This window comes from Alosa pseudoharengus, unplaced genomic scaffold, assembly GCF_046254945.1.
Source record: "Alosa pseudoharengus isolate Yale_2024_CS ecotype anadromous, Long Island Sound unplaced genomic scaffold, YU_APseudo_1.1 YU_APseudo_1.1_scf_4, whole genome shotgun sequence".
NCBI classification, from domain to species: Eukaryota; Metazoa; Chordata; class Actinopteri; order Clupeiformes; family Clupeidae; genus Alosa; species Alosa pseudoharengus.
Genome location: NW_027468774.1, coordinates 22,285,846 through 22,310,208, shown reverse-complemented (window position 1 = coordinate 22,310,208; position 24,363 = coordinate 22,285,846). Strand labels below are relative to the sequence as shown.

The 24,363-nt window shown below is 40.2% G+C and overlaps 1 protein-coding gene across 3 annotated transcripts in view; it reads left to right on the top strand.

The window, feature by feature from the left end:
* Positions 1-1,568: 1,568 nt before the first annotated feature.
* Positions 1,569-24,363, top strand: part of LOC143102005 (choline transporter-like protein 2) — a 38,773-nt gene continuing 15,978 nt past the window's right edge. Inside the window, exons 1-5 of one of the 3 annotated variants that reach the window (XM_076265334.1) lie at positions 1,569-1,758; positions 18,736-18,784; positions 21,091-21,164; positions 21,792-21,876; positions 22,096-22,180. In XM_076265334.1, the coding sequence (XP_076121449.1) occupies positions 1,728-1,758; positions 18,736-18,784; positions 21,091-21,164; positions 21,792-21,876; positions 22,096-22,180 (324 nt within the window). In that variant the 5' untranslated portion in view covers positions 1,569-1,727. Of the gene's footprint in view, positions 1,759-10,997; positions 11,260-18,735; positions 18,785-21,090; positions 21,165-21,791; positions 21,877-22,095; positions 22,181-24,363 lie in introns of those variants that run through there. The other 2 variants (XM_076265335.1, XM_076265333.1) reach the window with 2 other exon arrangements.

Genomic DNA, 24,363 nt, shown 5'->3' with positions numbered 1-24,363 from the left:
AATGCAGACTTTTATTGTCAGTATGCATTTTGGGTAACCAAAAGTCCTATGAGGAGTTTCCATAAGGCATTACAAAACGCATGAGCATACCTTGGCAAATAATGGTCTAAAATACTGATTTTTCATTTTATATTGATCTACTTTTGCACACAGCTTCGCAAGACCTGGGACTAGGGCTCAATTGTGTTTCTAAAATCATATCAAGTGACCTAGAGGACTGAAATGTAGTCAGTTCAGAGATGCTTGTTATCTCGCAGAAAGAAAAAAACAATATTCTAGGCTCTGTAACTCTGTGCCAGTGCTTTCTAAGAAACTACAGGATCTTAGCTTTCTAAAGATGTCCAGCATTTGATTGATTGGACAAAAGAACACACAGGTTATGGGAAGATTTAAAAAGAGAGACTGGCACTCTTGCACTCTGGTAACATTTGTGTGGTTCAGATGCTGTTGCATAAAAAATGATTGTCATTCACAAGACTTTACTTTTATACTTTAAGTAAATTTCCAAGCCTGTACTTTGTTACTTTTACTTGAGTAAAGAAGTTAAACCAGTACTTCTACTTTTACCAGAGTATTTTTTAACACAAGTATTTGTACTTCTACTTGAGTATGTAAAGTGAGTACTTTTGCCATCTCTGCCTGTAACTGACCCTAGGCAGATGGGTCAGGCCCTTGAGTCATGGATCTGCTCAAGGTTTCTTCCTTTGTAAGGTTCCAAGGTTCCAAGGTTTATTCCTTTATCTCCAATTCTAGGGAGTTTTTCCTCACCCCTGTCATGGGCTCTCTCTGAATGTTTAACACTCTGTAAAGCGCCAAGAGACATGTGTAATGTGTTGGCGCTCTAGAAGTGAAATTAAATTAAAAATGAAAAATGTGTTTCAGAAGTCCACTCCAACACAGTGCATTAGTATACATAGGCTATCTAAAAAATGTGTTAATGTTAATGACCAATTGTCATGATTTTTTTCTACCCAAAATAGTAATAATAACGTTATTTCAAAAAGGTGTACCTTTTAGGCCTTAAGAAACAAAGCACATACCCTGGTTCTGATAGCCATATAACCCACTATTCTGTAACTATACCCATGTAAAACCTTTGGAACAGGAATGAAATGGGAATAGAACTGGGCTGAACACATAGGCCTACAGGTCTGTGGGAAAAGAGCCTTGATTTACTGGACACTAAACAATGTCTAGGGTTAACAAAAACAGTGTTCAAAGGTCTTCATTTACTGCAGTTGCTGCTGTTTTATTTACACAGTCTAAGCTTGTAACTTTTTTGTTCTCTATGTCTACGTTTAGATACGTAATCATGCAAACGTCTAGTCTAGATTACATAATATAGATAATATAGATGACATGTTATATATATATATATAAATTTTACGCGATTTAATGCGATTAAAGCAACCCAGGCCACCACAAGAAGCTTTGGCATTTCGCAAGTTATAACATGCAAGAAAGTCAACCTCGTTACAGGATTCGACCAATAACACATGTGAATTCTATGACTGGCGGTCAAAAACTCAATTGAATCACCGGGTTGAAGACTGGGCGGGTCTGTCTACTCACTTCTTCGGAGAAGTCCGTATTTTTCTCTAGTCTAATAGTTTGTTCATTCCAAGCCGAAGAGCGTGACAAGCTTTTGGCTTTATAGGCTACATTAAAAACCATGAAAGCAGTTTGAACGTTGTGGTTACAAAGTTGGATATACGCATTTTTCCGACATGGATGGTGAGGACGAGACTACGAAATATGGTAAGACTAACTTGAAAACGTTAATAGAACAATTATTTAGATATGCGAGTGGTCTATTATTGATGGTTACTTGGCACCACATGGTTAAATTAAATATATAGTTTATTGTTAGTAGGTCTATCTCATGTCGCGTGCCCTAATCGTTCACGTAGCGTTGGCCCAGGCCAAGTCTGACACTTTTCAGAGTCAGTCAGTCAGTCAGAAAGCTCACTGTGGAAAACGCATGTCCTGCCTGCCTGCGTGGTTAATGTTTACTCCTGCATGTTCATGTACACTCATGCACGGTAGATTTGTGTACTGTGGAAGTATGCATTAGCATTAATCCATAGAATCCAATTACGCTTTTGTACTCAACGTATGTTAAGTAATCTTTTACAATATTACTTCTGTGCACGTTTTCAGTGAAACAGTGCAGCGCTAAAATTAATACCAGATGAATGCTTGGCACACGTCATGGATTCAGGGCTTGAATACATGTCCTGGATGTGATATAGTTTGACTAGAAACTACTGTACAGTGCAGCCTACTGAATAAATAATGTGATAGTCTGTCTCTAACATCGAAACGTCTGTAGAGTTAAGTGAATTGAAAGGAAACAGAAATGAAACGAGACAAAAATATCTCCCTTCTTTCTCTCCCTGTGTGTGTGTGTGCGTGTGTTGTGAGGTGAGGTGAGGTGAAGTATGGTGAGTTTGATCTTAATTGTAAATCGTGACCAATGCATTACACTATGAGAAGTTTAAGGTTTCAAAATTCAAACTTGCAGCACACTCACAGAAAGGTCTTCAGCAGAACTGTTGAGCTTCTGTGAAAGACTTCAAGTCATGTCAGTCAGGCCAAACTCTGTGGACGCCTAATAGCATGTGACTTCCCAGGGGTCTCAGCGTCCTAACTCAGGCCTGCCATCGCATGCCCAGGTGTCACATTCCTCCACGTATAGCATCCCAGAGAATAGCTCCTCTCCATTGGTGGGAGGTGGACAACACTGGGTTGATAAAAATAGTTCATTTGGAGTTAAAAGGAGTTCATTTGCAAATGCTTTTGGAGTAACCCGTGATCTAAGAATAGGTTGTGGAATAGCTTCATCAGCAACAATGTAGGGAGGCAGACTTTGGTGTCTGATCTCCCAGACAAGGATTATTGTTGGAGTGACACTAAAACAGGGATGGACCACTTCATACATACCCTATTATATGTCCTTTCACTTAACTATATCTGTTGGTTTCTGATTTGAACTCTGAAATCAGAGTATGAATTGGGTTTCATGGATAAAGTGACGCCCTTGATTTCTAGTAAGGCAGCCCACGTGTTTAAGTGATGTCTTGTGCATATGTTTCCTCATTCAAGAGGGAGAAGTCTTCTCCCTGGTTATCTTTTCACCCCAGTAATGCCTATTGTGTGCAAAGGAGTGAAGCAACATCTGAGAGAGCAGTAACATCCTAAACCACAAGCCAAGCCTGATGAGTCACTCGAGCCATGTTGTTCTTACTCTCTCTCTCTTTCTCTCTCTCTCTTTCTCTCTCTCCCCATCCATCTAAACAAAACCATCTCTTTATTTTGCCTGGTATCTAATTGCTCATTTATGGCATTTCCTGTCTCATTCCCTCCTCAGTGCTCCACACAGCCATAGCCTTCTCTGAGTGGCGTACACAGATGCCCAGACAAATACGCGCTCTGGCCTATTTGTCCAAATGCAATAGTATTAGCTGAATCAAATCAGATTTGGTGGTTGCCTGGGCGACCATTTGGCATATCAAAGATCCTCTGCTTTAACCCTCTCTGCCTGTGATTTCTTTATAGCAAATGGAAAAAATGTCAAGCCAGTCATGCTAATTATGAGACAGGAAGCTGTTGTTGAGGAAACTGCCGGTCAACGGCCTCTCAAGACGCTGCCAGCTGTTTTTCTGCGGCTGTTGTTCACATCATAAAAAAATGGCTCTCAGTCTTGAGGCTCGGTGGGACTGTTTACTATCGATTTCATTTTGTGTGTGAACTCTGTGGCTCATGCATAATGCATTTAGCCACTCTGAGAGAGCAGCCGGGTGAATTGGTAACACTCCACCTTCATTTCTCTGTTTTGCAAGAAGAGCCCTCTGAGAGAGAGCGTATTGTTTCTTTGTAAATGGAGAGACATAATGATATCCACGCTTTATCCGAAGGCTCCTGGCTTCTCATGGGAGGAAACTAACAGCTCCTAAGAGGGCAGATATAGAAGGGAAATTGTTCCGCAAATATTGCACTTTAATGTGGTGATGAGAGTATTAACAGTGAGTTGCTGGCGTACCGTAATTTCCTGACTATTAGCCATGGTTTATACATTGATTTGGCAAAATTTCTTCAGCTGTGAGATTAATATGGGGCAGTTAATATGGTATTAATATGGGTTTGTTTTTTTTAACTTGCATAAAACATAAAACTGTCCTGCGGTTTATACACAATGCAGCTAATACACAAGAAATTACTAAAGGCCTGTTTGGCACACAGAAAGTTGTGGAGCTGTGATGGAGTGTGCTAGCTCTAGCAGCACCACCAGAATGTACCAGGAGCCCCTCTCCAACACACACACATTTACACAAGCACACACATAGTCTCATTGACACAAACCATGTCTGCACTGCTTCATACATGCATGCTGTACATACATACATACATACATGCATGCATACATATTTAGAGAGAGGCTACATCAGGCCAGTTACATGTTAAGGTTTATGCCGCTTAAGAAGAGCTGTGAGATGTGTGCGTGTTTTGTGTTTATGTGTATGTGTGTGAAGGTGTGTCCACGAGGAACTCAGCCCCACCTGTGTGTCCATGCAGAATGAGTGGGTGTATTTCCTGCAGGCCCTGTCGGGGCTATATCAGGAAAGCCCAAATCACAGAGCAGCAGAACTGCACTGTACCATACACAGCCCTGCTCAGAGACTTAGATTACATGTAATTGTAGTCTATATATATTATATATATTTACACACACACACATGCAGTGAGGCCCTTTGAAAGTGGAGCGGGGCTCTGTGATGTTTATTCCTGGCGCTGGTGGGGTTTTGTGCTGTGCTGTAGTTTAGCGCTGGTCTGGTGCCCATGCTGCTGGGAGCTGTAGCACAGCTGGCCTCCATTACTGGGCCTGGTTCTCCCCGCGGAACCACGCCTGTTCTGAGGGCGGCTATGTGAAGGGACGGGGTGGGGCTGGGGTGGATGGAACAGAGATGCCCTGCAGAGGGAGATGTGTCTCTCTCTCTCTCTCTCTCGATCTCTCTCTCTCGATCTCTCTCTCTCTCTCTCTCGAGATCATTCCCTCACTGTCCTTGTCCTTGTCCCTGCTTGCTGGAATTGGGTCCAGACAGACTGGAGGTGTTGGTTTCGGGATGAGAGGATGATCTTCAAAAGAGTGTTGTGTCTAGTGCTGCTGTGATGGTGGGGGAGAAGTGTGGGAAATTTAATAGAATATTCTCTTTGATACTCCGTAGAACTATTGATGAAAAGGATAATAGTGTGGAGAATGGTGGTGGCACCTCACAAAATTTCCAAATTGTTCCAAATTTATATTCAGTCCAAATGACCTCACAAATGGCTGACATCAAATGAAAAAAGATCCATGCAGTGTGTTACGGCTGTATGTGTTCCCTGTGATGTATATTTGTTCCAGTGCTGTTTGTCCCTGTTCTCTCCCTCCTCTCTACCTCTGCTCAGGTGCTCTGCTTGTAATGACCTTGATTGGCAACTCCTGGCTTGGTGATTGATTGGGAGTTAAAGGATAATTCCGGTGTGATTTTGACCTAAAGTGTGTTGAAACATGAGACCGAGTGTGAACGTATGTCTCATAGCTCACCTCGGCTTGTCCCCTGCATTCAGAAATCTGGCGCTAGTTAGCCAATGCTACCAACAGTGTTTTGTTGTGGTGCCTCGGGCATCGGCCTAGCCATGCAAATAAATCACTGTTTTACACCATTTACGAGGCTCAAAGTACCTCCATACTTCATTGGTAGACTTCCGAGGGCCTTGACATTTAAAACGAGACATGGAGAACTTTGAAAAAGCACTGGTAGTTTATTTACAAGACGATTTATACAGACAGTACCTTAAGGAATTTTACTGTTCAACGCCATCTTGAATTTAGTTACGATAAGTCTAGCGACAAGTAGCCTACGAACGAACAGGTATGATAAGGGATCAGATTCCGAAAAATAATTCCGTGGAAATGCGTGGATTCCAGTTGCTGCTACTGGAAGCAACTGAATCCATGCATTTCCACTTAGAGCCCGACCGATGTATCGGCGGGCCGATATTAGGCATTTTCCAAACTATCGGTATCGGCATTTATAATGGCCGATAAATGAATATTTAAAAAATAAAATAAAAACGGACGAAACACCCTTCAACCATGTCATGAGTGTTGGCGTTGTATAGTTTGTCCACCAGAGGGCACTCTACACCGTCCCTGCTGGCAACACTCGTGTATAACGCGCCACACATCCTGCAACCTGCTGATCCAGCCAGAGTCGGGCAGAGAGAACCAGTTATCCGCGAGTGAGATCATCAGTGAAGTGTGTTCATGGTGATTTCACGAGACATACATTGCTTGAAATAACAATTAAAAGAACATCCCCATCAGTTCTCTTCCCCATCAGATCTCTTAACTCAAATAAGCATGACAAAATTCGTGAAAACAATGTCAAGTTTTGCTGCTGTTAAATAAGCCGAGAGTGAAGCGGAATTAGCTAGTAATTACTTTACGTTGTTACAGTGTAGTTGACTGTCTGTCCTTTTAACTTTTGACAATGTGACTGAAGATGTATTTCTTTAATAGAGTGACAGTTATAGCAGTGAGACGATCATCTCTCCCCGGCCTGTTATTTTGAAAGCGTATGTTTTACAATTTGCAGTATGACGTTATCCATTGCTAAATTAGGGCTCATCATAGACTTGCTAACCACAAAGCTAGCTAATGCCATGAATATCAGTGGAAGACCGCTAACGTTAACATTAATGAGCTTGGAAACCACAACGAACTTATTCTGCCTAAATAAAGTAATGATTTATAACTAGTATATCTGTAGTTACACTCCCTGCATTGTAAAATGTAAGTTAGACGTGCGAGGAGTGAACATTTAGACATAGAGAAAAAGTATCAAACGTAGCTTGTGCAAAACGTAGCTTGTGCATAAAAGTTAGCTTTTCTTTTACACGTGTGTGAAATCCAATGACACCAAGTGTGCGTTTCAGACTGTCATTCAGCCGCAGCATTAACGAGTTACATAATGTATTTAGATCACTAAATAGTAGGTTTTAGAAGGCAGGCAGCAACTGATGATTGAAAATGGTTTGATGTAGCTGCTAGCTTGATGGAAATAATTTTAAAAGTGCAGGTAAAGGGATAAGCAAGCTGACATTGTAATTATAAGGTAGCTTATAAGGCAATAGGGACTAATTATTACACACGCACACTCAAACATTTAAGAGTGACCTTTATCTTGTTTAATGATAATACAAATGATGATGATAGTAATAATGTCATCATTACAGTGCACTGTTCTGTTATCCGAAGTCTTCTTCTTCTTCTTCTTCTTATTCTTCCCACCAAATTTCTGCGTCTAATTCAGCTTCAACCGTTTAACGTAGAAACTTCGTTCAAACTTTGTAACGTAGGTCTTGAAAAGGACACTTGAGGATTGTATTTTTCACTTTTGTAAACTTTATACTTTTTGAGATATTAACAAAAAACAAGCTTATTTTTCCCCATAGACTTTGCATTAGCACTATGACATCACAATGGACTAATTAACTTGATTTGCACCTGTATCAACTTCCAGCTGCTCAACTAGGACCCATCAAAGGGCCAGTTAAACCGATTGCACATCAACTGCTCTCCGCTTAACTAGGCCAACTCTCTCTGTCTCTCCATTCTACAAGGATATAAGGCACATTCCATCCAACTTTCTATCCATTCATCCTCTTTAAACCATTCACTCGTCCACCCATTAAACTATCCATCAACATCCATTAAACAATCTGCCTATCAACATCCATTCAACTTTCTGTCTATCAACATCCATTACACTATCTACATTCAACTTTTAAACTATATACTCTGTCTCAGGCTTTAAGCATACAATCTGGCTCTCTTAAGACTACTATTTCCTCTGCCCACAACTGTTTCAAAATAAATGTCCTCACTACAATAATTAACTATTAAATAATTTAACTATTTCAACTACTCAACTATTTAACTGTTCAGCCATTTCAACTGTCAGTTGTTATCAACTATGACTCCTGACAACTGTTTTCAAATAAAAGTTTGTTTGGCATTTTATGTTAATATACAGTATGTTTATATTTTCATGCACTGGTAATTTCCTCGAAATTACATTTTCTAGTTATTTTTTGTAATTATTAAGTCTTAGTTCAAAGTTATATTTATGAAGCTTACTAAGTCTTTTAATAAGGGTAACTTTGATTTGGTTGTTGTTAGTCTTTTGAACAAAAACATAATAAGTTTCATATCTTAAGTTTCTATTTTTATACATTTTATTTATCAGAACTTTAATATATTTCGATGTTCCTCTGTTCCACTGTGACAATATTATTTAAAAATAAACAAGTTTGTTTTTGAAATGCATTATCATATTATTTTAGTCAATACTCATAAATAACTACAAATAACTAATGTTAGGGAAATCTGTTAATGTTTTGTTGCGCGTTTCTGAAAAAAAAAATATATATCGGCCGATATATCGGAAAATCTGATTTTTAAATCAACAAATTTTGTATCGGTATCGGCCTTCAAAATCCTTTATCGGTCGGTCTCTATTTCCACTGAATTATTTTTTAAATCTGATCCCTTATCATAGCTGTTTGTTTGTACTCGTCGCTCGACTTATCGTGACTAAATTCAAGATGGCGTTGAACGGTAAAATTCCTTAAGGTACTGTCTGTATAAATCGTCTTGTAAATAAACTACCAGTGCTTTTTCAAAGTTCTCCATGTCTCGTTTTAAATGTCAAGACCCTCGGAAGTCTACCAATGAAGTATGGAGCTACTTTGAGCCTCGTAAATGGTGTAAAACAGTGATTTATTTGCATGGCTAGGCTGATGCCCGAGGCATCGCAACGAAACACTGTTGGTAGCATTGGCTAACTAGCGCCAGATTTCTGAGTGCAGGGGACAAGCCGAGGTGAGCTATGAGACATACGTTCACACTCGGTATCATGTTTCAACACACTTTAGGTCAATATCACACCGGAATTCTCCTTTAAAGGATCCAGTTCCTCAGGAGAGGCTTTTGGTGTGGGGACTGCTGGCTGTCTTGCTGCCTCTCAGCCTGGGATTGTCTCGTCTTTTGATTTGGACTTTGTGTCATGTCTATGTAGTGTTTTGTTATGGTTTATCTTGATGTAATAAATCCCACTGGTTGGGTACATTTTTGTATTTATTAGTAATAAATTGTTATTTATTAGGATTTGGGGTCAGTGGTGGGTTTTTGCTCACCCCTACCTAAAGGGCCACGTAAAGGTGGGGTGTAACACAGTGGCACTAGGGTTTATGAATAAACTGACACACTTGATCCCACTGGCTGTTCAGCTTCCAGTTTATCAAAGCAAGCAAGACAGTGTTCTCTCTGTAATGTGATACATTAAAAAGAAACATATCAAGAAGCTAGTGAGAATGTAGGCTAAACACATGCTGGACTCATTACTTGTACTTCGGTTTGTATCGTAAGAACTTGTATCTTAGTTGAAATTTGTAGCTCAACCCCTGAAGCCAGCTTCAGAGTTTGTGTCCTGTTGATGTTTCGCACGCAGAAGGATGTGAAAATCTCTGTCCTCCATGGTGGAGCTGTTCTCTTGGCTGTCGTGGGACCACCCTGATGGAACAGTCCCACAGCAGCCATGTCTATTTTTATTCTCACACTCCTAGCCGTTCCTTTTCCTTAGGCCTTGGCTGCCTTACGACTTGGCTCAGCCCACGCAAAACATGGCCGCCACTTTTGTCTGACTAGAGTGTGTAGTAGTGGAGAACCAGCCCTGCGTCTTGTGGTGGGGTGTCACGTACTCATTTAGGGCTGATGCTCTGGAGGTAATTACATGTCTCAACACTGGAGCCATCAAGCAATTTTGCTCATAGGAATTCAATGGTATGTCTTGGCTTGATTTAATATACACATAAGCACAATTAAGTGGATTAAATGGCTGAGATCATATTTGCCCCCGTGGAATTATTGTAAGTTTAATTTATGACAACATTTGTATTTGGTAGGGTAGGAACATCACGGAGCACATGGGTAGTTTCACAGTTAAGCTCTTTCAAAGACTGAACATTAAACCTTGACATGTCTTTTTTTGATGTATATATATATATATATGTTGAAGGATCTCATGTCATGCCAACTGGTAGCCATTCTAAAATATGCACACTTATTGGAAGTGTGTTGGAATTGACATCTGCAACAAGTAGTTTACTTATGCAATTATCCAACATGATGACATAGTTTGAGGTATACATGCATTCACAGTGATTGTGAAATTATTTAAAAAATCAGTTACATGACATGGATTTAGAAGCATAGCTACAGTATATTTATTAAGAGTGAGCACAGGAGAAGACACACACATAATGAGTGCTGCATAAGGATCAAACACCATCTCAGGTACCAAACCTCAACAGATATGTGGCTGCAATAACACTTGATACCACCAGGGGACAGTAAAAACATCTTGCATTGTTGTCTACCTGCCAGGAAACATTTAAATCATTCCATTGCAACATTCTTCCTAATCCCCACTGACACAAACTTCACTAGAAATATACTGAAACAGTCTGGTGTAAAGGTTACTGAAGACGTGCCTCCCAGTTTTCAGTCCAGATGACAGACTGCAGTGCTTAGCTTATTACTCATCAGGTCAAATAAGTAACACCTGAAGCTCAACATATTTTACTTTAGAATTGTTTGCACAAAGGGATTGTGAAACTGAACCTTCCATGAGAATATAATTCAAGCAAAAGGAGAACCAGCTAGTAGCAAGGGTTAAAAACAGGGAGATTAGACTTTTTGAGTTTGTGAGTTTGTTGTAGCACCAGCTCCACCTTGATAGGTAGCCAAGTTCCCACCCCTCCCTCCCCCAACAAATGAGCTACCCGTGGAAGTCTCAGGGGGCTTGACTGAATGAAACCAGAAAACAAACAAAAGGCACAGGACTAAGAAGAGCTGCGCTCAATAGCAACAGCTCGACTGAACAGACAGGGAGGGAAACTGCCGATAGATACCCACGGTAACAAACTGGCCAGACAGGTTTGTCTCACACGCTACTCCTCCCACATACATACACTCTGCTATACAGAGAGGAAGAGGAAGTGAGAGGGAGTTGGTTTAGTTGGTGTGGGTTAAGTTGAACTCTCAGGTGGGGAGAAAGACAAGAGTTGTAAAGGAGAGACGAGAGGACCGGAAACCGACCGCAGAGAGGACCGTGAAGATGGCTGAGGAGGAGTCCCACTATGGCAAGCACGGTAAATGTCAGCCCTCTCCGTCACATGTGCGCTCTCTCAGAAGGGAGAGTTCTCGGAGGGCACAGGTGTTTTGGAGCCGGCTTGGGCAGATCACAGGAAGCTGGGAGGGAGTGCATGAGAGAGGTGCCGCGACTGCTATATGCTTGTTGGCTGTGGAGTTTCTCGACCGAAACTTCAGAGATAACAGGTGCACACCGATAGGCGTGCAGAGAGGACAAGTTCTGGTATTACCAGCTATGGAGCTTTGGGTGGAATAAGGTGGCTCGCTGTGCGTTGCTGGAAAAAATACAAGCTAGTCTACCAGCCACTGCTTTGTTTGTTTGTTGTGTTTTGAATGGAATTAAAGTGGAGGTATCCCCACAGAGGTGTTTCAGAGGTCAGTGTGAGTGTTAAAGCCATATTTACTGGTAAATAATTTCGCTTTATTTGCTTGAATCTTTTTCTATATGCCTCTTGTAGGGCTTTGTTTTTGTTTGTTTGTCTTTGTACCTTTTGTTGACCCACTTTCTCGGTTAGTCAGTGCTCCAAACTCTTGTTCTCTCTCGCTCTCTCTCTCTCTCCTCCCACCAAATGCACTTGATCGCACACAATGTTCTTAGTTTGGAGACAAACATTCACTGATGCTCTCTTTCTTTATTTCTTTCTTTCTTTCTTTCTTTCTTTCTTTCTCTTTCTCCCTTGGACTCTGCAGAAGACTTCAGTGAGAAGCTAGCTTGTTTGTGGTTGTAAAGAGCCTGTGTCATCAGACATGCAGGAGATGCTGAGAGCATGAGTGTCTGCACTCCTCCATGTATTATTGATTTAAGGTCAACACAGACAGAAAATCACACCGACCGATCAGTGCACAGTAGTCGGCTGCTTTACTGCAGTCATGCAAAAGTGTCTGAATGTTTAGAGGTCAGTGTTTACTTGTGGGGAGAGTTTAAAAAGAAGAATGTGGTTGCCCAAACATTAGCTTCAGTCTGATTTTGTAGACATGCAACGTGAATTTCAGATCATGCTTGAAAGACACACGCTCATTAAGAGTATTGGTTTCAGAACTTCTGATTTTTATATTCATAACTTATGTCCTGATCTTTTTGTTATGTTCTTCCACATATGAGATGACCATATATCTGTGTGTGACTGTGTTCAGAGATAAAGGGAATATTATGTTTTTGCAGTGTTTCACTGTTCTGCATGGGTGCAACCCCCCTGCATCAGTAGCTATCTGCTCCAGATTGCTAGGTTAGCATTATTCAGAGTCTGATTTAGTGTGGTTGTCTAGTTAGAGCAGCTGGTGGATCTTTAGGTGAAGTCATGCTGTCTCTCCCCTTTAATGCACATCATTGTAAATTACCATTGGTCTGACTGGGTCTTCATGCATCTGTGGTACCAAAATGACCATCATCATGTCATGTGGGATGAGGTCTGTTTAAATGGTACCATTTACATTTGTCACAATCGAGAGACTTTATATGAAGTATAAAGTGTCCTCTGAATATCATTTCCAGTTATTATTATATATCATTAAAGCAACACCAAAGAGTTTTTTTGTACCTTAAAATAATTGTAAGTTTCCAAAATCGTTTCAGTGGTTCATCAATTCGGCACTTCTGCATTCGCTTCGCGACCCTCTATCGGCTATAACCACACTATGTAAGTTTGCCAGATCGGGTAGCGGATCTGTAGTTCGATGGAATGAGACATAAGAAACTACAAATTTCACTTGCTTCTGATGTCGCAATACTAGGGCTGGCACAACGCGTCGACGTAATCGATGACGTCGACGCAAAAAATACGTTGACGCAAAATATGCGCGTCGATTCGTCAAGCATAACGTGTGCTGCTTAATATTTCAAATTTTACACCTTCAGTGTTTTCCATACGTTGACTAATCTGTGACTGGGCGCCATGAAATCAAAACCGGCAGCACACATTGATGTTTTATGTTGTACTATTTAAATTAAAGATAAGATAAAATAATTTCATTGAGCTGCACTTTTTACTCACGCAGCCTTTCCTTGCCCCGCCCGCTCTCTCTCGTAACGAGCCCGCTGCTCCTCCTCTGCATGTGCATTTAACCATTCTATATGAAGTTTTCTCTGAAAGTATAATGAAAGGATGTCTTCCTATCACCATGACTCAAGGGTTGATCACATTAATTCCCAAACCCAACAAGGATGTGTTGCTCATTGAAAACTGGCGCCCGATCTGCCTTCTTAATAATGACTACAAGGTGTTTGCTCTCCTCTTAGCTAAAAGACTTAAGATGGTCCTCCTATCTATTATTGCAGAGACTCAGTCTGGGTTTATGACCAAAAGACACATTACAAACAACATCAGACTAGTCCTGGACATATTAGATTACCCTGAGCTAATGGAGGATAAGGGTTCATCTTATTTTTAGATTTAATATAAACATATGCGAAAAGATATAAACAAATGCGAACTAATGGCTATTAAGGAGTGTTCTGTTAATTTCCTGTATAACATCCCTGTAAAAGATGAAATCAGATATTTAGGAATATTACTCACTAAAGATCAGCAAAGAAGAATGTCATCAAATTTTAATCCCATCTTAGAAAAAGCTAAAAAAAAGTTTAATCAGTGGCTCTTAAGAGATTTGTCAAGAAGAGGTAGAATTCTAATTACTAAGGCAGAGGGTATATCTAGACTGACTTATGCAGCGCTTGCTCTGCACCTTGACAAGAAGTTACTTGCAGAAATTGATAGAATGCTCCTCAACTTTGTCTGGAAAAACAGATCCCATCACTTAAAGAAAACAGTACTAATGAACTCGTATGATAATGGTGGTCTTAATTTTCTTGATTTTACTACTCTAAATAGCTCTTTTAAGCTAAAGTGGTTGAAACAGTTTTTCCATAGTCCAACTTCTATCTGGAATATTATACCTTCTCATAACCTATCAAAACTGGGTGGCTTAAACTTCCTCCTTATGTGTAATTATGATATTGATAAAATTCCTGTCAAAATGTCTTCCTTTCATCGTCAGGCCTTCCTCTCGTGGTGCCTCATCTACAAGCACAATTTCTCTCCTCACAAATATTACATTTGGAACAATAAGGATATCCTTTTCAAGCGTAAATCTCTCTTCTTAGAACAGTGGTTCAACAACAATATTATTTGGGTAGATCAGCTATTTAATAGGGATGGTCTACTTTTCACTTATGATGAATTCCTTTCTGAATACAATATCCCTGTAACACCAGGTGACTTTGCTAGAGTTTTTGGAGCCATTTCATCTGGTGTGTGTATGCTATTTAGGTCCCAACCAAGAATTAGTTATGAACAAATGTTCTTACTCTCTCCAACCCACACTGAAGTGGGCAGAGCATGTTTGTCAAATGAATTCGGTGTCAGCAGACTAATGAGAGCTCTACTCATGAGGGATGTGGCTGCTGCTCCTTCTGCAGTGTTGTGTTGGAATCAGCTTGTGGATGGGGTTAGGTGGAGGAGGGTTTGGGTTCTTCCTAACAAATACTGTATTACTAATAAGGTTAAGGAAGTCTCATTTAAACTCATTCATAGAATTTACCCAGCTAAGTCTTATATTGTAAAGAGATACAAACTAGATATTGATATGAATTGTAGCTTCTGTCACACCCGTCCGGAAAGTTCTGTACATTTATTTTGGCACTGCCCCTTCACTCGTAAATTCTGGCAGGATTTTTGTATTTTTATTTCAGAAAATATTGGTGAAAATGTTGTGCTGTTTTGGAAATGTATATTGTTTGGCTTGTCAGAAGTTGATTCCAAAGAAAATGCACACACATACATAATTAATCTATTTATTCTCTTAGCTAAATTTCACATTCATAAATGTAAGTTTATTGGTAGCAAGCCCTCTTTTATGGCCTATAAGAATGAGCTTAAACAGTAAATTAATCAACTTCAATTCTGTCATAACCCTAAAGCAATATGAACTTTTACAGTAGTAGCCTGTACATTTTCTTTTGGTTAAGCTTTGTGATCTCTTATTATAACCTTCCCTAGCGTCTGAATTGCATACATGGTTTTTTGTCTTTATGTAATGTTGAATTTTTCATGGTACCATCGTGATCTTTAACTTGTACTATGTTTGTTGATGTATCAATGCTTATATATTTACGATTGTTGAAGGATTGTTGTTGCCACATAGAAGCACTGCATAGAACACAATGGGCTAAATTGCTATTAAAGGAACCGTATGTAAGAAATGTAATTCAATTAATCATAAAATGGCCCTGATTTGTCACTAGACATTAGGAAATCATGCTAATTTCAAATACTTATATCACTGACAACAGTAGTCCGGCCAGGATATCGTCATTTAAAAAAGTGAAGTTGCAGCCCTCAACTGATGTTGATGTTTACATATTTGTGTTTTAGCCTGATCCGCCACCTTCCACCTATCTAGTAATCACAAAGTCAGTAATGTTTCGGCATCTGGGTTGCCAGCTCTGCTCTAGTTACGACAGCTGCGGTGTACACCGCTCTACAGTATTTTGAAAGTGATTGTAGTACCAGTTTTGGCCAAAATCCTACATACGGTTCTTTTAAATCCGCTTAGCATCGTGACCATGCTGCGCAAATTTGTTCAAAACTGCTGCATTAAAGTTAAAGTAAACTCTGCACAACATAGTACATTGAGGAGACTAAACTAAATTAAGTTACAGTATGCAATCAATCAGTATCTCAAAGCTAACGTTAGAATACTGTTTGGATGTCAAGTTTGCATGCTTACTTACAGCTGCTTGTATTTCGTTACTCATGCAGGGCTCATTTTATAATTGACTCTGAATGTTTGCAAAATCCCGATGTAAATGGAAAGGTGTTTTCCAAGACTCAAAAGTGCTTGTCCCAAGGAGAAGTACGAACCGTTATTTGAACTAACTACGTTATGAATTGCATCCACACATCAGCAGCCTTTTAACTGTGTTATGTTAATTGCAAGGATTCCCTCACGAACGTCTTAAAATGACAGGCACTCAATTAGACATACACTACTGAACTTTATTGAATGCTACCTTCTGACAAGAATGCATTACTTTGCACTTGTATAGTCTTTTATTTTGGAATCTTAAGAGCAATAAACATATATTGCAATGTTAAAGAATTCATGTTTAATTAATTCAGATATGTAAATAAACATGTATAAGTTGCTATTAGTCAATTAATGAGGAGATAATCGATAATCGAATCAAAATCGAATCGGACTGAAAAAATGAATCGTTAGATTAATCGATGCATCGGAAAAATAATCGCTAGATTAATCGTTTAAAAAATAATCGTTTATCCCAGCCCTACGCAATACATCATACTTTCATAAAATCATGCAACATACTCTACCTTGTCTGTGGACATCGTTATTTGCAAAGCCAGTGCTAGATAAACAAATAGTGTGTGTGCGACAGAGGAAAAGTGCTTCATTCGTATTAATTCGTAGCTGTCCTGAACTCTGTGACTGTTTGTGTGAACTTGCATTTAAATCTGAGATTGTTCTGTCCTCTTTCGGTATAGTCACTTTAGGTCATGAGTCAGTGTCACTTAGGTCATGAGTCAGAGTTAGTGTCATTTGGCCTCGTCACCTTGTTGCTACATTGCATCAGGTGGATTAGTCGAATATTTATTTTTTAAGCCAAAATGACTTTGATCTCTCTAACCTCAACCAATTGTTTGTGACCAGGGGTCCTGGAATTCCGATCTCCTTGTACTTCTAAAGGGGTCACAATGTCTTTTCTGCTTAAAGTTGGCTTGCAATGCTGTTTCTGAAGACCATAAGGGTGACTGCTAATTTCTTTCTTTCTCTTTGTTATCTTCTTTCTTTTGGCAAGTCTTTCTTGACTCCTTCAGAATCAGGGTCCAATGGCCATCAAATGTTGTATGACAAAGTTTACAACCAGTTGCAAACTCACACATTTTTGTGTCTAGAGTCTACAGTGGGGCAGTGGAAGACTACCATATGTTGCCGAAGTTCAAGGACATTTGTAAAGCCATTTGTACAATGGAATGTAGTTAAATTTGTTGGACATGGCAATGCTCCTAGCGTTAACTCAAACAGGCTGGCATTAATGAAGATCAGGAGACTCTAGGGAAGAAGAGCATTCAAGGCCAAAAAGAAAGTGGTCATTCTCTCTCTCTATTTCTTTCTCTCTCTGTCTCTCTCTCTCTCTCTCTGTACAAAGATGACGAGAAAGAGGTCCACTTATGTTCATAGAGAAGTTCATATACAGAGGTCCACAAAGAAAGGTTCTCACATTAAAGTGTAAAAGGCCTGGGTGTACATAACGCCTACATTGGGGTGTTACAGGGCTTTGAGAGTGAGAAAGCTGGTAGTAACTTACAGTAATTTACAGTTTATTAGCCTTATTGTGTATAAACCGCAGGACCATGCAGGATCATCCAGGCCAAACGTGACGATTTTGCTACCTACTATTCCTATTTATTCCTTTTTTTGACCCCCCCCTCCGTAAAAATTGCTGTATCTTGGAAAGTATTGATCTTACATAAAAGTAATTTTACAGTGTGTCTCCTGGGTAACATAGGTACACCTGGTAATTTTTTCAGAATCTTTTGAGACCTAAGTGCGTGGGCCCTGGTTGAATTGACGTGGAATGACCCTAGAGGTTGTGGTATTTACGCCTTGGAGGAAATGAATGAGATGGGCTTACTCATCCTACACCCCTGTTGTTTTCAAGCTTTAAGGCCAACAATCTGTTCTCAAAATACAAGTACATTTGTGTAGGCTATTATTTTATGCCCATCATAGATTCCAACACATCATGTCATAGATCCCTACATAAAATGTTCCAATTCAAATATTAAGAATTGAAAACAAACAAAATAGTGTGTGTGTGTGTGTGACTGTCCTTCTAAAATTTTGTGACTAGTTGTTTGTCATCTGTCCTTGTTTTGAGGAGGGTTATAGTAATGTGTGGGCATTGTTGTGGTGTGGACTTGTTGTTCAGGCAATCTCAGTATGAATGTGCATCATGCTGTCAGCCTGGTGTAAAGATAGGGTTGGGTTGGGGGGGGGGGGCGGGTCAGAGGAGGCCTGTGTGAATCACTAAGGAGGAATGTTGTGGGTTGCCAGGCGTGTCTGTCCTGGGGGAGGAATCACATTTCACTCGTGGCTGTGTGGGAATGCCACACGCACTGGCTTCTGGAGATCCCTTATGGAAAAGGCAGAGGAACATATGAAGATAACTGTTCTTATAGGGACTACTCAGTAATTAGAGGATGCTTATGGTTAACTGTCCAGTGAATAGAGATATCATGCTGTCCTTTCTATTCTAAGACCTTTTCTGTTTTCTGTACCCCCTCTATCTGAATTGCTCCCATTCTTAACTGGAGAGACTTTGGTTTTTACTTTGGTTTTGTGGATATTCCCTGTTGTTTATTATCTATGTAGAGGCAACAATATGTGCACCAGTCTGAAGAAAGTTTAGATCTTTTTTTTACTTAATAAATGCTCCCCCCCCCCCCTTTGTTCAGGTGAACCCAGGAAGTATGACCCCACCTTCAAAGGACCAATCCACAACAGGTAAAGAAAAGCAGAGCTGAACTGAAATGCCAAGAGGTGGAAAGCCTCTCTCTCATTAAGGGCTTATTTTCATAGTCGATTAATCTGTCGATTATTTTCTTGATTAATCGATTAGTTGATCGCTAAAATGTTAGAAAATGGTAAAAAAAATAATGTTGATCAGTCTTTTCCCAATTAATTAGTGGGTCATTCCAAGTGAAAACAGCCAAAATCGGGGTATCATGTACATGGTACCTCTCAGATTTGGCTGAAAAGCGGTGAAAATATACCTTATGTTACCAAACTGAGGAATCTGACGTTTCAGGTCAATATCTCAAACGGTTTGCCGTCCATTTGAAATTCGGGTGCCACGGCCCTAATTGACACATTGGAATTTCACATTTCATCCTTTGCCATTTTTGGAAGCCCATAACGTCTGTTCTAATAGTGGTAGAAGGCTGGAAACTGGTGTGGTAGTTCCTTGTAGCCTGTACTACACAATTCTGGAGGCAGAATCAACATTCCTTACTGTTTAGGTGAGAGGTGGGTCACCAAAATCCTAAAAAATGTTGACAGCATGTGTGATTTTTCACTTTTTGGGTGGCCGTAGCACCACGATTAATGATCATATTTATTCTAAACAGGATTATTTGTCATGTTTGGGAACTTTGCTCTTTCCAAAATTAATTTGAGGGTTATGGTACCACTGGTGGGGGTTTTATGGGGGTCCAAAAACCCTCTCCGGCAAATGTGACTTTTTTTGGAACCCCATATTTGGACCCCCAAATGACCATGTGGGCACTTGATGATCCTAATGGGATTTATACCAGATAAAGATACACATTCGTTCTTTCTTTTAATGAAATAAAAATGTGACGGCAAACAATTAAATACTGAGACTGTCACAGATTAAACCAATTTCCAAAAATAAGATACGGATGAAATTAATATCACAGGATACAATATTCACAGATGTCGATGCAGGACAACAATCAGATTCAGAACACTTGGATACAGAACACCCGGCAGAACACAGTCAGATCAGCCACAAAACTCAATTTTCCAGCTAGGAAAATACATTGCCTGTATCTATGATGATAACTGGTTCATTGGAAACATTGTTGAACGTTCAGATGAACATGGTGATGTTTTTGTGAAATTCATGAAGTGTGTCAACAACATCCTCAAATGGCCATCGGACCAAAGACAGATCCCCTGTTGGGTGTCATTCCAACATATCATTTCTTGTGTCAGTGTGCCAGACATCTATGGACGCAGTGCTCGCCAATACAAACTTGACCAAAATTACCATGACAAAATGATGCAACTGCTTCCACAATTTCTTGGATAATACTATAGACACTATTTAATTTTCAATTTAATTTTATTTGGAGAGTGACAGGGGCAAGGGAAAACTCTTTTATATTTAGTGGTCTTACACTATGTAACATTCTTGTTATTTAGTTTGAAAGTTTGATGGAGGGTCTCTTTCATGGGGGATAAGGGGTTAATCTGTGACCGCATCTCAGTATTTAATTGTTTGCCATCACTGAGCATAATACTAAGTTATTTCCACTATGTTCATGCTTTATCATCACTAAATTCTCCCTGATTTACATTCCAGACTTCTGGAAACAATGTCCAAAATGGTGCATTATGAAGAATAAAATTCATATTATGGAGCTTCATAGTCAAAAATGTTATTTCATTAAAAGAAAGAACAAATATGTATCTTTATCTGGTATAAATCCCATTAGGATCATCAAGTGCCCACATGGTCATTTGGGGGTCCAAATATGGGGTTCCAAAAAAGTCACATTTGCCGGAGAGGGTTTTTGGACCCCCATAAAACCCCCATCAGTGGTACCATAACCCTCAAATTAATTTTGGAAAGAGCAAAGTTCCCAAATATAACAAATAATCCTGTTTAGAATAAATATGATCATTAATCGTGGTGCTACGGCCACCCAAAAAGTGAAAAATCACACATGCTGTCAACATTTTTTAGGACTTTGGTGACCCACCTCTCCTCCAAACAGTAAGGAATGTTGATTCTGTCAATGTGTCCAATGTGTCAATTAGGGCCGTGGCACCCGAATTTCAAATGGACGCCACGGGCAAACCGTTTAAGATATTGACCTGAAACTTCAGATTCCTCAGTTTGGTAACATAAGGCATATTTTCACCGCTTTTCAGCAAAATCTGAGAGGTGTCATGTACATGGGTGGCTGAGTTGACGTGGAATGACCCTAGTTGTTGCAACCCTACTCTCATTTCCTCTCTTTAACACCCACTCTCCCTTTCTCTCCCCATCTCTTCAATGACAGGGGCTGCACAGACATTGTTTGCTGCATCCTCTTTATTGTGGCCATCCTAGGCTACTTCGCCGTTGGCATTCTGGGTGAGTGAGACACCACAGAAAAGAGAGTATTTGTTTAACATCTGTGTGCCAAATCTAAGATATTCAAATAGCGCAGGAGCTGTGGCAGAAGCGGCAGCATCCGTACCACATGCAGGTTCTAGTGCCCGCGGGGAAACGGGTTTGAATCCGACCCACAGTCATTTCCCGATCCCACCCATATCTCTCCTGCTCGCTTCTTGTCACTCCTCACACTCCTATCTGATTAAAGGCAAAAAGACCAAACATAATATGATCCATCTTAACATTACAGTATTTGATTTTTAAGTCAAACACTGTAATGTTAAGATGGATCAAATTTCAGTTGTCATTAGTCTTACAGTGTATATTTATTATTACAACGACATTAGGGCCAGTTCCATAAAACCAGGCTGGCAAAAACAACATCTATCTAATAATAGAGGCTATGTTATCAGGTTTGTGTGTGTATGTGTGTGTGCGCGCTAAGAGCTATTGCATTGTTAAGACACTGATAAGAGTAGGCCACATGTTTTCTCCAGCATTGGGTTTGTCATCGATGTATTCCTGGACCAGGGGCCAGTCCCTGGTGCCTGTAGGAGTATGTGTTGGCCAGTCTGTGATGGTGTGTTGGTCTCTCTCCCCTCTAAGCCTGGTCCCAGGGCGATCCCCGCAAGGTGATCTACCCCACTGACAGCAGAGGCCAGTTCTGTGGACAGGCTGGCACGCCACTGGCGTAAGTTCCTCCCATCTTTCTCGAGTTCGCCTAAATGCTATGATCCACATTACTGGTTGTTGGTGTGCTTTGTATTTTAAAAATGCCTCTGACCACACACCACATCTTTGGTTTGGAGCCGAACATTCACTGATTCACTTTATCTGTAAATCTTTAATAGCCCCTACCCCCATCTCTCCCTTCCTCTCTTCATCCCTCCCTCCATGTTCTGTATGGCAGGAAGAAGACCAAGCTGTTCTACTTTAACATCATGAAGTGTGCCAACCCCATGGTGTTGTTGGAGTTCCAGTGCCCTACCACTCAGGTTGCTACCCTGTCCCCCTCTCTCTCACCTTCCAGAGCCTCTTTGATATCCTTCCGCCATTAGTCATAGGGTGTTGTCACGTTCAGCATTCTAAACAGACTCAGATCAATGACTCGGCATTTTTTGTGTAAGTGTGAAGTGAACACTCCAAACAAACTCCGATCCATCTAAAGGGAAACATACGAGAGAAGCTGTAGTGCAGTTAAAAGGCTGTTACCACTCTGCATTAGGGTCAATCCGTGTCAAATCAGACAGAATCCAGGAAAATGGTTGTTCCCCTGTTTAGATTTTGCTCAAAGTTTGTCTACATAATGTTTAGGTCCCAGAAGTTAGACCTGTAAAATATTTTCCAATGTTTTCAGTAGTTTTTTCACCCTTATCATCAATTTTACACTCTCAAAAATGTCTCATCATGGTGGCCATGTTTGGACATTGATATCATAAAAAGCTGTACTCCTAGCCTGCACAATTTTGTAAGATGGAAGACAAACATGTTTTCAGTATGACTGGACCATTAAAAGTTTGTTTGCCCATTAGTTTTATAGGCCCTAGATTTGGAACAAAATCAATCAGTATTTAGTCTGCAAATACAATACTTTATGAATGTCGAACCAATATTTGAGGTCTCATATGAAGATATTAAGCATAAAACGAGGTGCTGGTAGGAACACGAAAATCAATGTTGGAATAGGCCTACCTCAATTTATAGTCATTTCATGCTCAGAGTGCCAATGCTGTACCATGTTTCCTTCATTGTATACCTATGCATTTTCACTCTTGTCCCTGAGGTAAAACAATGATTTTGACTCTATTTCTTTATCTATGGAACAACATTGGCACTTTGTACACTAAATGCCCATACACTGAGCTACTGCCACATAGATTTTCATGTGCCTACTAGCTACCCTTACACATACCATTCTACTCATATGAAAATGACCGAAAATCACAACCTTCCCATGTTTTAATACTTAAAACCTTCAATTGTTCCAGTACCGAAAAACAAAAGTCCATCATGTCTGAATGACTACCGCCCAGTAGCCCTGACGTCTACAGTGATGAAGTGTTTTGAGAAGCTTGTGAAAAACATTATCTGCTCATCCCTCCCTGCCTCCTTCGACCCCCTCCAATATTGCTTACAGAGCCAACAGGTCTACAGAGGATGCCATCTCAAACCTCATGCACACCACCTAAACTCACGTGGAGGAGGGGAATGGGAATTATGTGAGGATGCTGTTCATTGACTTTAGTTCAGCATTCAACACGATAGTACCTCTCACCTTGGTCACAAAGATTGACACAGTGGTGTCAATCTAACAGCTTGACACTGAATATCAATAAAACCAAGGAAATGGTAGTGGATTACAGAAGGAAGCAGCAGAACTACAGTTACACCCCACTAATGATCAGCGGGCAACCTGTAGAGAGAGTCACAAGTTTTAAATACCTTGGTGTCCACATTACTGAAGACTTAACATGGACTGTTAACACTCAAAATGTTCTGAAGAAGTCCAGACAACGACTCTACTTCCTTCGTCAGCTAAGGAAATTCAAAGTTTCTACATCCATCATGAAGGCCTTCTACACTTCAGCTGTTGAAAGTGTTCTAACTGGTAGCATCATCACCTGGTATGGGAACTCCACAGTTAGAGATTGTAGTACTCTGCAGAGAGTAGTGCGCTCAGCTGAACGTACTATAAGAACTCAACTCCCTGCTCTACAAGATATCTATTCCAGAAGAGTACTCCTAAGAGCCCAAAAGATTCTGAAGGACTCTTCTCATCCTAACAATGGATTATTCCTACCGCTGAAAACAAGAAGATGCCTATGTAGTCACAAAGTCAGAACTGAGAGACTCAGGAGAAGTTTTTATCCCCAGGCCATCCGAACTCTGAACTCGCACTATACTGACTTTGCACACATTCACTCCTCAGCACTCTCAAACATTTCCCAACTCTGAATTCACACTATACTGAATTTGCACTCATTCACTCCTCAGCACTCATGACCCCCCCCCCCCCACACACACACACCTACATGACTTTTAGCACTTTTACATCCCTCTCCCTATGCTACAGATCTTTTATTTATTTTCTTATTTCATCACACGTCACACACACACACACACACACACACACACACACACACACACACACACACACATCTGACTTTCTCCAACTTTT